Source organism: Micromesistius poutassou, assembly GCF_964030765.1.
Source record: "Micromesistius poutassou genome assembly, chromosome: 10".
Taxonomy (NCBI): Eukaryota; Metazoa; Chordata; class Actinopteri; order Gadiformes; family Gadidae; genus Micromesistius; species Micromesistius poutassou.
The window spans coordinates 518730-531857 of record NC_140280.1 but is presented as its reverse complement, the minus strand read 5'-3'; the positions used below and the strand labels follow the sequence as shown (position 1 = coordinate 531857).

Genomic DNA, 13128 nt, shown 5'->3' with positions numbered 1-13128 from the left:
AGTTCAAATGTTTTGAATGGGTGAATAAATTGACTAGAAGTAAGCTTTGCGTTTCTCTTAAACACCGGACCCAAACTCAGGTAATACTTAAGAGTTTGTAGCTAAGAAAAGATTACGAATCAGCTGTAATAACATACTTGGTGCAACCTGTTTACTAGTAATATTTATCGGACCGAGAAATGAATGATGATCAAACAATGAATTGATTGAATAAGTTTGTTATCATGAAATCCTAAACAGACTATACTCCAGGTGTTGGTTGTTTTATTATGTTCTCTGTTGGGTTTGTTCCATTCATATGCATTAATCAAAAAAGCAGATAAAAATTGTTAATCATAGAAAGAAAAACGCTGACAAAATGACAATCCATCTTTCATTTTGTTCTCAATGACAAGCAGTGGCTACAGCGGCGTGACATTCTGAGTGCAGGTTCGGTAACGCTGGGGTGAATATTGTCTCGACGGCTCACTCGGCTCTACGGTGGAGATCAGGTTGAACTGGAGCCTCGCATCTTCTCAGAGATGAAATGGAAAGGTTTCCAAATCAGAACACGGTTCATCCAATTGCTTCTGCCTGTAGGGGGAAACAATGCGGGTCTCTCACGATTATTTATGTACTTGTCTAATCTTCTGGAGGTCTTTTTTTATTACTATTATTATTAATTTTTTAGGTATAAGACAAAGTGTTGCAGCTCAAATGCTTTCGCTACAGGTGACCATGTTAGGATAGGTACAGGCTGTCTGATTCAAAGACGAGAAAGTACAGAACGATAAGATATAAAGACCAGCCCATGTAGTTTGAGGATGTTCAGGAGCCTTTGACATCACAGACCCTCAGGTCCTCCTGTCCCACTCCACTGACTGACGTTCTACTGCACCAGATCAGACAGTCAGGACTTGGACCTGGTTAGACTCCTTTCTGGGGAAAACACATTCCCTGACCTCTGACCTGCATGTTGTCCATCAAATAGTACATGGTATCTGAGAAGGACCAGCCAGACAACATTCTGTTTGTTGAAAGAGAAGAAGAAGGATAATTGAGCTGAAGGAATTGGGGACCTTTTAAAATATGTTGCGTATTTAAACAAATTCTGAATGGGTGAATAAATTGAATAAATCGCAGCTTAACGTACAGTCTGCCAAGCTCCATGTTGTTGATGTCAAAATGTTGGTTTGTCTGTTTTTCATTGTTGTTTCAGTTGGTTATCATGAAAACCTTGACCCTGGTTGTATATAGGATAACAATTTATTATAATATACCTATACTATTCATGTATTCATACATCTATTTCAGTTTGGTAATAACCATTAACAGAAAAAAAATCAAAGTCCTGACACGGATATTGACACTATTACAATAGTATAGGTATATAACAATCTATTGTCATTCTATATAAAACCACCAACACCTGACACAGCAGGATAGTCTGTTTAGGATTCCATGTTAAACTGATTCAATTCATTGTTTGATCATCATTCATATCTTGGTCCTATAAATACTACTAGTACACAGGTTGTACTAAGTATGCTAAGACTGCTGAAGTATTACCTGCGTTTGGGTCCGGTGCTTCAGAGAAAGGCAAAGCAAATGATTCACCCATTCAAGAATACATGACAAAACATTTGAACTGAAAAGCATGTCTATATAATAAAAATATAATATAAATCAGCTATAATGGGAGCTCCCCAACATATGAAGACTGCAACAGGCTAATCTTGCTAGGCTGCTGTGATCATGATGCTCTCTGAAAGTAGAGATGGAAGACCAACAGTCCTCCACAGTGCCCGCTGGTCTGGACTGTTTTATTGGGGAGTTCTGACGCTATATGTCCCTGGTCACCCGGCTGGACAGCATGACCTCATATGAAGCATATATGTCTTCATATGCCTTCCTGTGTCTTCATATGAGGTCCTGATCAATTTGACTTGATTGCAATGTTACATTTTGGACTTTTGCCAAACCCTGATGAGGGTTTTAGTTGAACACAAGTAAAGCTGTCAGTAGGGCTCGTTCTGTAAGAAGTGGCTGTGTGTAAAACTATACAGGTTTTGTTCCCACATGCATTTTTGTCTGAATATGAGAGGAGGGAGGATCGGTTTCATCATATTCAAGTTTAAAAGAGAATCTTTTTTTTGAAAGGTCACCAATTCCTTCAGCTCAATTATCTACATCCTCTCTATATTTTCAAAAACAGATATGGCAGGTATTTCTGGAATACCATCCACTATTTGCATGTACAACGTGTGTGTGTGTGTGTGTGTGTGTGTGTGTGTGTCAGAGGTCTGGGAAAGAGGTTGTCTCATAAAAGGGTCTAACCCATAACTCCTTCTTGTCTATGCTGATAACACTCATCATTCAGATGTCTTTTGAAGATTTATTGTAGCACTCTCTCTTTCGTCAGCAAACACCATGAAAACTACAAGAAAATATAACCTAAAAAGGTTTAAATTCTATTCTATTTGTCATTTTTCTCATCTCTCAAGCTAGTTTTCATTGATATACATGAGGTCTAAACAAGTAAGCACAACATGAATGCTTAAATCTACAGAAGACATATCACATTATCCTTGTTAAAGCACATCAACAAACATTAAACAAAATATAAATTAATGACAGACAAATTAATTAAATGTTATCAATATAACCTTACATAAAGCACACAACACACTTTTTAAACACACAATATTTGAAGGTGGTACATCTTAGATACATTTTTATCAACAATATCCTTTTTACATTTTATTCATAATACTTTTTTGATAACTGTATGAACTCAAATAAACTGGGTTTTTTGGACATAGAGACAATGAACAATGAACAAACCCTTTATTGTCACTGTACAAGTACAAGTACATGCACAACGAAATTGGGCCATCTATGCAACATGGGACATGTTGCATACTTGCATACTTGTACTTGTACAGTGACAATAAAGGGTTTGTTCATTGTTCATTGTCTAAGACAGTCACAACTGGCGATGTCTCCTGGTCACCCAGCTGGACCTTAAGGATGAAATATGTCTTCATATGAGGTCTTGATCAATTCCATTTGATTGATTTGAATTTGATTTGAGAGTTCAATTGTTGACTTTTACCAAACCAGGATGAGGGTTTTTGTTTGACTCAAGTGAAGACTTTCTCACTGCAGGGTTTTATCAGCAGTCAGCAAAGTGCTTGTGTTTGAGAACCAAGGGGTCGGGATCCAGGGAGCATTCCGCCCATAGATAAGTGAGCTTCATTAAGAGTTTGTTTAAATACGCAACATATTTTAAAAGGTCCCCAACTCCTTCAGCTCAATTATCTGTCTGACAAATCGCCCCCGGCCCTGCACACACACGGCCCCTAGCCGCCCACCTTCTCCTGGAACAATAAATAGAGGCCAACTCCACCACAGCTTCACCACAGCTTCACCTCAGCATCTCAGCGCAACATCTGCATCTGCCTCTACAGGTCAGTCACATGTGTGAGGAAACTCTGCACTTGTACTTCTTATGAAAAGATTTAGTAAAAGGTTTAAGATGACCAACTAGAATACACTTTAAAGATGCTGTAGTTAAGATTCAGGAGCTACCGTTTGATCACAGCAATCCATCAGCTCTGAGTGAGGGAAATCTGCTGTGAGAATATGCAACAGTGCTGCCTGCTGCCTCTGCATGAGAACTTCAACTCCAGAGATGATGTTTGTGTCCCTATTGTCGTGTCTTTTAGGGTGTCTTCAGAATGACGCAATTCAACTTCATAGTCTCCTACCAGGAGCTTCGTAAAGGGGACTCCCTTATGAGTAAAGATGGGAGCCACAAAGCAGTCTTTCAGGTGAGCAAAAAAACGTTTTATGAGTAAAAGTTATTTTCGTTTCCATCATTTCATTACAGATTCGCATATCATTTTTTTTAAAGGTTTGGTGCCTAATTTGAATTACACGTTTCAGAGCAGATAGGGGAAAATATAATGATGACTTCACAAAACAACTAAAAAAAACCTTCCAAACAAGTACAACGTTTAAATAGACAAGAAGTACTAAATACTCGTACTTGTTTAAAAAAAAAAAAAAAAAGAAGAAGAAAGATAGAGTTGCCCGCTTACAATAACTTGCTCACTTGATTTCAACCAATCACAGGAGGACGGGAATTTTGTCATCTACAAGTGGTCTCCATGCTGGCACACCAACACGGCCAACGACGGGGGAATCAAAGTGGTGATGCAAGCCGACAACAACCTGGTTATGTACACCAACGAGCAGAAAGCTGTGTGGTCCTCGGTCACCTGGAGTGAAGACAGCTCCCACAAGATGCGTCTGACCATGACTGACGAAGGTCACCTGGTCATTGAGAAGGCTGACGAGGCCATCTGGAGCTCCGAGAAGTCTGAAGGTCAGAAAGAGTAACGAGACGTTGTTCAAGAAAAGATCTCTTTGATTGAGTGACTGATCTCTGTGTTTGAGAGCTGGTCTCTGGGATTGAGCACACAGCTCAGTTCTTCATATGTTCAGTTTCTGGATGACAATAAAAATGTTAAAAAAAAATAAAAAAAAAAGTTTTGTTCGTCGTCTTAATTGTCAGACGCAGTTTTCTCTTTCCATGACTCACACGTCACCTCCCGGGCTCCGTCGATTAAAATAGTTCACAAGTGTAAAATAAAAGCTCGATAATAGCTATAACTACACATTCTTAACTTACAGTAACACACAAATAGGCTCATTCATGCACCTCACCGTGATCTGGACCCGGGCCATGGAGCTGTCAGTGTAGCGTGTAGAGTTATAAATCATCACCAACGGCGTGGAGACCAAAACGCAACTGGATGAGCCAACAACCAATCAACCAATCATAGCAACGAAACTGTTGACATGGCACTGGAGGACGGAAATACCGATTGAACCGATTGTTCTCAACAAAAGCGTCGTTTGTTCTTTAAGTGAAAGTATAGCGTCCAGATGGTTCAATACTAGCCATTTTTACACTGACAAGCCGGTTCTGTCGCGGCTCGGCACGCCCTGCAGTTTCACTGTCTTGCCGTGTAAAACCGAGGGGGTAGGCCTATAATCCCCTTCGTCAAGGAGCCGGCTTTCTTGAGAATCATTTGCATACTCTGAATGATTTTTAAATTATATTTATTCAAGCCACTCGCATGCGAGAATGAGTACATGGATCTGAGTGTAGGCTACAGACGTGATTAACTATTTATAAGTGCAAAAATGCCAACATATTCTTTATTCTTCTGACCACTTGTTTTTTATCCCGACAAAAGCCTTGTAGTGTGAACGCACAGACCATGCCGGGGAAAAGGCGGGTATAAGACGGGCATATTTGGCCGTGCAATAACGTTCTCTGTAGCGGAATAGACCGACCGTTTGTTGGCTGTTGCTGAAGATGTGTCACCTGCACCGTTATCATATTCATCCCGCTACATGATACTAAAACGGTTGTGATTGGTCGGTCTATCTCGTACCAGAAAGAAATCTTCGTTAAGGGGAATACATCGATATATATATACTGACTAGACATCATAGATATATACTGACTAGATATCATAGATATTAGACTGACTAGACATCATAGATATACTGACTAGATATCATAGATATATATTCCGACTAGATATCAGATATATATACCGACTAGATATCATAGATATATATACTGACTAGATATCATAGATGTATATACTGACTAGATATCATAGATGTATATACTGACTAGATATAATAGATATATATACTGACTAGATAGATATATACTGACTATATAGATATATACTGACTATATATATATACTGACTAGATATCATAGATGTATATACTGACTAGATATGAAGGGGAAAAGCTGGTAGAGTAAATTAAACCTGAGCTCGCGAGATTCATCTGGCTCCACTTCCCACGCTATTTAAAACACCTCCACCACTTCTATATCCCTCATCAGCGCGAACACTCCCCCCTGGTGGAGGTTTATCAATACTGCAGGGCTGTTTTTAATCCTGAAGCAGGTTTAGTTGAGCTACTTGATATGAATAACCCGTTATTTCCCCTAAGCGTAAAATAACTGACAGCGAACACCAACCTATTCCACTATCTTAGACTGATTACAATTGGTATTCTCGTTAAGAAAAGAATGCATTCATATCATATCAGCAGTCGTATACATTTACTGTTGCATACACATCGACATTAGGAACACGCATACCACAGACGTTAATAATTGTTTAGTCAAGCTCATGATTTCTGTCATCCAAACATAAATGTGCCTTTTGAATCGCAGTAGTACAATTAGTCACACCGCCCTGTCCTATAGCTGCATACGTTGGCACTTTTAGACACACACATACACAAAGCAAACAGAAGCGCTCAATGATATCGCTCTACACGGTCCTAAGTCTGGTGCATCCACAATCAACGACTGTACAATCTGTTCTCCCGCAGCCCGTACACGTCCTGACTCCAGGGCTCCAGACGCCGTCCGCCCGGCGGTCCTCCAGCGCTGAGCGGGCGCCAGGTGGCGCTCTGTGAGGTCGTGGACTCGGTCGACGCGCCCGGAGAGAAACGCTCCCCTTTGGGAAGTCGGATACTGCTAGGAAAAGGAAGTTTTGTACAAGCATATTTTTGTTTTCTTTGCCTCCACTTTGCAGCAGCACCACTGCTCCTCCGTGGTGACGCGGGAACACACTGAGCTCGTTGAAAGTGGGTTTAGTGTTTTACGCTGTCAACGTAACGTACGGAGATACTGGCTGAGGATTTGGTGAAAGTATGGCAGGAAATCGCTCATCTCTTAGCTTTCAGTGAACAAACTAATGAAGTCAGCGATGGAAATACACAGAACACATCCTACGTCAACGTAAAGCCCACCTACATCCACAAAGCCCGCAAAAAAGACATTTAAAAAATGAGAAGCGCTTCAGTGAAATGGACAAAAAAGAAAAGAGAGCAAAAAAAACTTTGAACAGCAATAGTGCAGGATGAGGGTCAGGGTCAGACTAGGTCAGGGTCAGACTAGGACTAGGTCAGGGTCAGACTAGGACTAGGTCAGGGTCAGACTAGGACTAGGTCAGGGTCAGACTAGGTCAGGGTCAGGGTCAGGGTGAGGGTCAGACCAGGACTAGGTCAGGGTCAGACTAGGACTAGGACTAGGTCAGGGTGAGGGTCAGGGTCAGGGTGAGGGTCAGGGTCAGACCAGGACTGGGCTGGACTCTCGGGGGCCTCTGGAGGAACAAGGCATCCCGTTGTCACTACAGTCCGGTCCACCCGGCCTGTACGGAGTGATGGAACAGTCCGACCTTAACGGAGCGACCCCCCCCCCCCCCCCGGTTCATGATGTACGTAAAGAAGTGGAGAGAGGAGACGGCTGCAGGGTTAGGAAGCACAAGAACTCGTCTAGGAACTAATTCTACTCTAGAAGCGGCCGGCGGTGATGGGGCGGGGACCCCTCCTCCATCGTCCTCCCCTCGGGTTCCTGCCCTGGTGACGTCTGCCCTCCACGTCCGTCTGAGGGACCTGGAGGACCCTGGAGGCCGGTGGGCGCCCCCTGGAGGAGCGGAGGTCACACGGCGGCGCTGCAGCGGTTGTCAAACAGCTGCTCCACGACGGAGGAGTCGGCCAGCGTGGAGACGTCGCCCAGGTCGCGCTCGTTGCAGGCGATCTTACGGAGCAGCCTCCGCATGATCTTCCCTGGGGAGGGAGGGGGAGGGACGGGGAGGGAGGAGGTGGTGTGTGTATTTTATTACACAATCTTCATTTTGTATCTCATCTTACTCTTTGTGCTCTTGCAGTTTGAATTTGTGTTCCATGTCACTAAAGGACTTTGAACGGAGAGAGTATAGCGGGAGGTAGAAAAGAAAGAGAGAAGGGGGTCGAGAAAGAGGGGGCAGTAGAAGATAGACCAGGGATGAAGTGATCCAACTCATTTGTCTCCCTGCAGTGACTGTGGACCACCTACTGCCCTCGTATCATGTGCACAGTTATGTCCACGCCAGATCAAAAGGAAACAAACAATATTTGTTTGGACATTTAACAATGGCTTGACCATGTTTTGGTATCAATATTCATGTGAAATGGGCAACTTCAGGATCATGTCAAGTATTATATAATTCCGGTGTTGTACGACTCCTTACAGTGTTACTTGATTGACTACATGTAGTACAGAATGCAGGAGTCATTGTCGTACATTCCTCCTCATCTAGCTCATGGTAATGAAAGCCATCCAACCATCAGCACCATATCTGTGAGCATCTCATGGTGATGATCACCGCTGCTTTACCAGATCTGGTCTTGGGCAGTCCAGGGGCGTTTTGGATGAAGTCCGGAGTGGCAATCGCTCCTATCTTGTCCCGGACTGTTGAGAAAGAGACACACAGAATATCCAAATTGGGTTACCTATGGTTCCATACCGTGATACAGACCTAAAAGAATAATACAATAAAAAAAAGGGATTTTTCCCTATACTTGTGCTTACTTCCTGTAAACGGCTGTATTATGTCGTTTTGACACATGCCTGAATGTCTCAAGAGTGGACTTGTTGTTCATCTGATTACATTGCTCCATTGTCAACTGTGTCTCAAAGCAGGGTGATTGACAGCTAGCTTTGGCTTTTGATTATCGTGGCGAAGCCGTACCCTAGCCACACACACACACACACCCACACACACAGAGAGAGAGACAGAGAGAGAGAGACAGAGAGAGACAGACAGACAGACAGACAGACAGACAGACAGTGAGAGAGTGAGAGAGAGAGAGAGACAGAGACAGAGACAGAGAGAGAGAGAGAGAGAGAGACAGAGAGAGACAGAGACAGAGACAGAGAGAGAGAGACCCCACCTTGCTTCCTGAGCTGGGCCTCCAGGGCGGCGCTGTAGGTCACCCCCTGGTTGAGCGTCACAAAGCAGTACAGGCTCTCTCCCTTGATGGGGTGGGGCCGCCCCACCACCGCCGCCTCCGCCACCGCCTCGTGCTCCACCAGGGACGACTCCACCTCCGCCGTGCTCAGCAGGTGACCTGGGACAGGGAGGGGGGGGGCGGGGTCAACGGGGGCGAGGCGCCGGCGGCGGAGAACACCTCGCCGTCCTTCAGCTGACGGGGGGGGGGGGGGGGAACGCTCCGGTCGGAATGTAAATAAACAAGGACCGTTCTGCTGGAGATCCGTTTGGCCGTGACACACACCGTGTATCACGGTGTGTGTCACGATTCACGATTCTTTTTCACTTATTATTCTTTATTATTACTTATTCTTTATATTATTATTATTCTTATTCACGATTCACGGTGCGGTACAGTTCATAGTTAAGGGGAAAAAAATGAAAAACTGCTTGTTTCTCAACAACGGAGAATGTCCGTAGACCAGCAGTAATGTAAACACCAGTAGACTTGGTTATTGGCATTAGTCCGTTCTGAACCCCCAGACGGGTTGTTGAAATAGTGTGCTGAGCTGGGTTTACACAGCTTGTTGTTTTTTTTCACAGCAGCGGCGATAGTAAGGGCTGACACTTTTTATTCGATATTTGAATATGCATTTGAATATGACGTGACATATCCGTATTCAAATATATATATATAATCAAACCAGTTTTAAAAGTGCCATGTTGTGTAGCGCATTTTTTACAGTCTATGATTAGACTGGTTTTTACTTTTTATTTTATTGTTTTCCATCTCATCCATTTGCGGGCGCGCTATCAAGCGTTTAACATATCCTGATTCTAAAATGGATAACGCACGGAGCAGCCAGCCTGAGCGGTAAACTGCGACCCCGAGTCATCCCCGCTGACAGCAACACGCTGCATCGGTGGAGAGACACGGGCTGCCACAAATACCCGCTTCTCTCAATATAGACGCGCAAATCCCTGTGTGTGCCAGCACCGTCTGTGCCTCCCAACGCGTGTTCTCCGCCTCAGGTAACACCGTGAATAAAAGGAGAGCTGCACTTGATCCAGATCAAGTTGATAGACTGGTGTTTCTAGCAAACAACATTAATAAACTATTATATCTTGCAGATTGGCTCTAGGCTTCACTCCTGCTGCTGTCTCCTGTTTAAGTTGTCACGTCATTGTTTGCACTGCGCAGTTACGATTCCGATTCTGTTTTCCATTGCATAGCCTAATATTGCGATATGCATAGTGGCACTTGATATTGATTACGTTGATAACCTGTTTCAAACAAAGAGGATACGGCCCGAGTCCTGTTTATGTCTCCTCTTGTCTCGTAATACATTTGTGATTGAATCTCCCAGAAGTGCCTGTACCGTGACGGTACAGATACGTGTATCGTTACGCCCCCTAGTCGTTAGAGCACCTCTCCACCACGTGAAGGGAGGAGGGGGCAGAGAGGGCGGACGCTTCCTTTTGGGTTGTTGATTTTCAGATTTGCAGTTTTATGAACGAACACACACACACACACACACACACACACACACACACACACACACACACACACACACACACACACACACACACACACACACTCTTACCTGAGACATTTAACATGTCGTCTATCCGCCCAGTGATCCAGTAGTAGCCATCCTTGTCTCTACGGCAACCTGAAGGACAAAACACGACCGCATCACGATACCGTCACCATGAACCCCCTGTTGCCCGTTCATGAAACGGCTGCTGCCGTTTGTCACATGATCACCTGGACCTTCTCTACACTGACATGCCTCTCTATTGAGGAGAAAAATGACATGTGTGTTTGAGTGTGTAGACAAGCGCTATATAAATCAAAACATAGAATATGATAGTCAGTTTATTGTTGCGTTACCGTCTCCGGTGACGTAGTAGCCGGGGAACTTGTTGAAGTAGACGCTCTCAAAGCGTTGGTGGTTACCGTAGACCGTCCTCATCAAGCCCGGCCAGGGCTGCTTGAAGACCTGGAGGGACACGGTCCAGGTCAGCCCCGCCCACACACTCACCTTTAACACTTAGCTCCATCACAAAGGGGCAGGACTTGATCCAACTTTGTTCACATTTGTTATTTGTTATTTGGAAGATTGTTTGATTCTTAACATTAAATACAATCCATGAGTATTTCAAGTCTTTCATGCTGCCAGGACTTTTAACTTGAAAAGTGTATTAGTATGAACATTTATTTTGAAGGCTGACCAGGTATCCCTCGCTGGGGCCCTCCAGCTCCTCTCCGGACTCGTTCAACACGGCCGGCACCACGCCGAAGAACGGGAACGTCTGGTGGAGACAACAACAACAAGCCCTCAGACAACAACAACAACACAAAGCCCTCAGACAACAACAACAACAACAACACAAAGCCCTCAGACGACAACAACAACAACAACACAAAGCCCTCAGACAACAACAACAACAACAACAACACAAAGCCCTCAGACAACAACAACAACAACACAAAGCCCTCAGACAACAACAACAACAACAACACAAAGCCCTCAGACAACAACAACAACAACACAAAGCCCTCAGACAACAACAACAACAACAACACAAAGCCCTCAGACAACAACAACAACAACACAAAGCCCTCAGACAACAACAACAACAACAACACAAAGCCCTCAGACAACAACAACAACAACAACACAAAGCCCTCAGACAACAACAACAACAACAACACAAAGCCCTCAGACAACAACAACAACAACACAAAGCCCTCAGACTCGCTGCCTGTGCTTCCAGACGTTCATCATTAAAACACAGATCCTTATAATTCAACAATGTGGGTCAATCCATCACATCGAGTGTGAACCAGCCCTGAACCCGTCCCCACTTGAACACAGAAACAACGCCGTTCCCAGTGGGCGTTCCCAGCGGGCGTTCCCAGCGGGCGTTCCCTTCCGTCCACTCACTTCCACGCTCACCGTTCTTTCGGGATGAGTGACGTCTGCATTCTTACTGTCGGTAGCGACACAACGTTGGAACTGTCCTTAACATTCCCCAGTGAAGCCCTTAAGGAAAGGTCGCATTGGCACGACAGCGCCCCCTCATGGCTACTGGAGGCAGGACGGGGAGAGGCGTGTGTGTGTGTGTGTGTGTGTGTGTGTTGTACTCACGGCGGAGCCAGGCTTCATGGGCGTGGCCGCAGGCAGAGGAGTCAGCACGTGTCCGCCCTGAAAAAAAAGGGCGTAAAGTTGTATATTATCACTGCAGTACCAACAGTAGATTACTACAGTGGTACAAACAGTCTACCAGAAGGTGATCTCTGTATAGTGTAGTAATACTGCAGTACTATGAGCAGAGTACTGCGGTAGTACCCACCGTCTCATTCTGCCAGGACCAGATCTATGTGTAGTAATACTGCAGTACTATCAGCAGAGTACTGCGGTAGTACCCACCGTCTCCGTCTGCCAGAAGGTGATCTCTGTATAGTGTAGTAATACTGCAGTACTATGAGCAGAGTACGGCGGTAGTACCCACCGTCTCCGTCTGCCAGGACCAGATCTATGTGTAGTAATACTGCAGTACTATGAGCAGAGTACTGCGGTAGTACCCACCGTCTCATTCTGCCAGGACCAGATCTATGTGTAGTAATACTGCAGTACTATGAGCAGAGTACTGCGGTAGTACCCACCGTCTCATTCTGCCAGGACCAGATCTATGTATAGTAATACTGCAGTACTATCAGCAGAGTACTGCGGAAGTACCCACCGTCTCCGTCTGCCAGAAGGTGTCCACGATGGGGCACCTCGTGTCCCCCACCACGCTGTAGTACCACTGCCACGCCTCGGGGTTGATGGGCTCGCCCACCGTCCCCAGGACCTTCAGGGACGCACGGCTACGCCTGCACACACACACACACACACACACACACACACACACACACACACACACACACACACACACACACACACACACACACACACACACACACACACACACACACACACACACACACACACACACACACACACACACGTTATATAGGCCATGTACCAGGACATAGAGGCACTCTTTACCCGGGAGAAGTACGAGATATACAGATTGTACGATGGTATTTGAACTCTGAATTTGTACACCCAGTGTTCCAGGTTTGTACCACAGCCATGTTCCTCACAACCTGTCGTGATGGTTCACGTTCAATAATGGAAAATAAATCAGTAGTAATACAACACCTGTCCTGAAGGGGCACTGTCTCGTGCTTTAGTGTGGTGACACTTTAAGACAGCAAGACGGCATATCGCATTTC

At 44.8% G+C, this 13128-nt stretch overlaps 2 protein-coding genes across 4 annotated transcripts in view; one reads left to right on the top strand and one right to left on the bottom strand.

Moving 5' to 3' along the window:
- The first annotated feature begins 3411 nt into the window (after positions 1-3411).
- LOC311354084 (B-type lectin plumieribetin-like) lies at positions 3412-4455 on the top strand. Its single transcript, XM_084473880.1, has 3 exons — positions 3412-3449; positions 3708-3812; positions 4117-4455. The coding sequence occupies exons 2-3, from the start codon at positions 3720-3722 to the stop codon at positions 4381-4383; spliced, it is 360 nt and encodes a 119-aa protein (XP_084330006.1). The 5' UTR covers positions 3412-3449; positions 3708-3719; the 3' UTR covers positions 4384-4455.
- Positions 4456-7120: 2665 nt separating this feature from the next.
- Positions 7121-13128, bottom strand: part of acss2 (acyl-CoA synthetase short chain family member 2) — a 24417-nt gene continuing 18409 nt past the window's right edge. For all 3 annotated transcript variants that reach the window (XM_084474609.1, XM_084474610.1, XM_084474611.1), the window contains 8 exons: positions 12591-12723; positions 11996-12052; positions 11076-11156; positions 10735-10843; positions 10445-10513; positions 8803-8979; positions 8246-8320; positions 7121-7656 (listed from right to left, as the gene is read on the bottom strand). In XM_084474609.1, the coding sequence (XP_084330735.1) occupies positions 7529-7656; positions 8246-8320; positions 8803-8979; positions 10445-10513; positions 10735-10843; positions 11076-11156; positions 11996-12052; positions 12591-12723 (829 nt within the window). In that variant the 3' untranslated portion in view covers positions 7121-7528. The remainder of the gene's footprint in view (positions 7657-8245; positions 8321-8802; positions 8980-10444; positions 10514-10734; positions 10844-11075; positions 11157-11995; positions 12053-12590; positions 12724-13128) is intronic.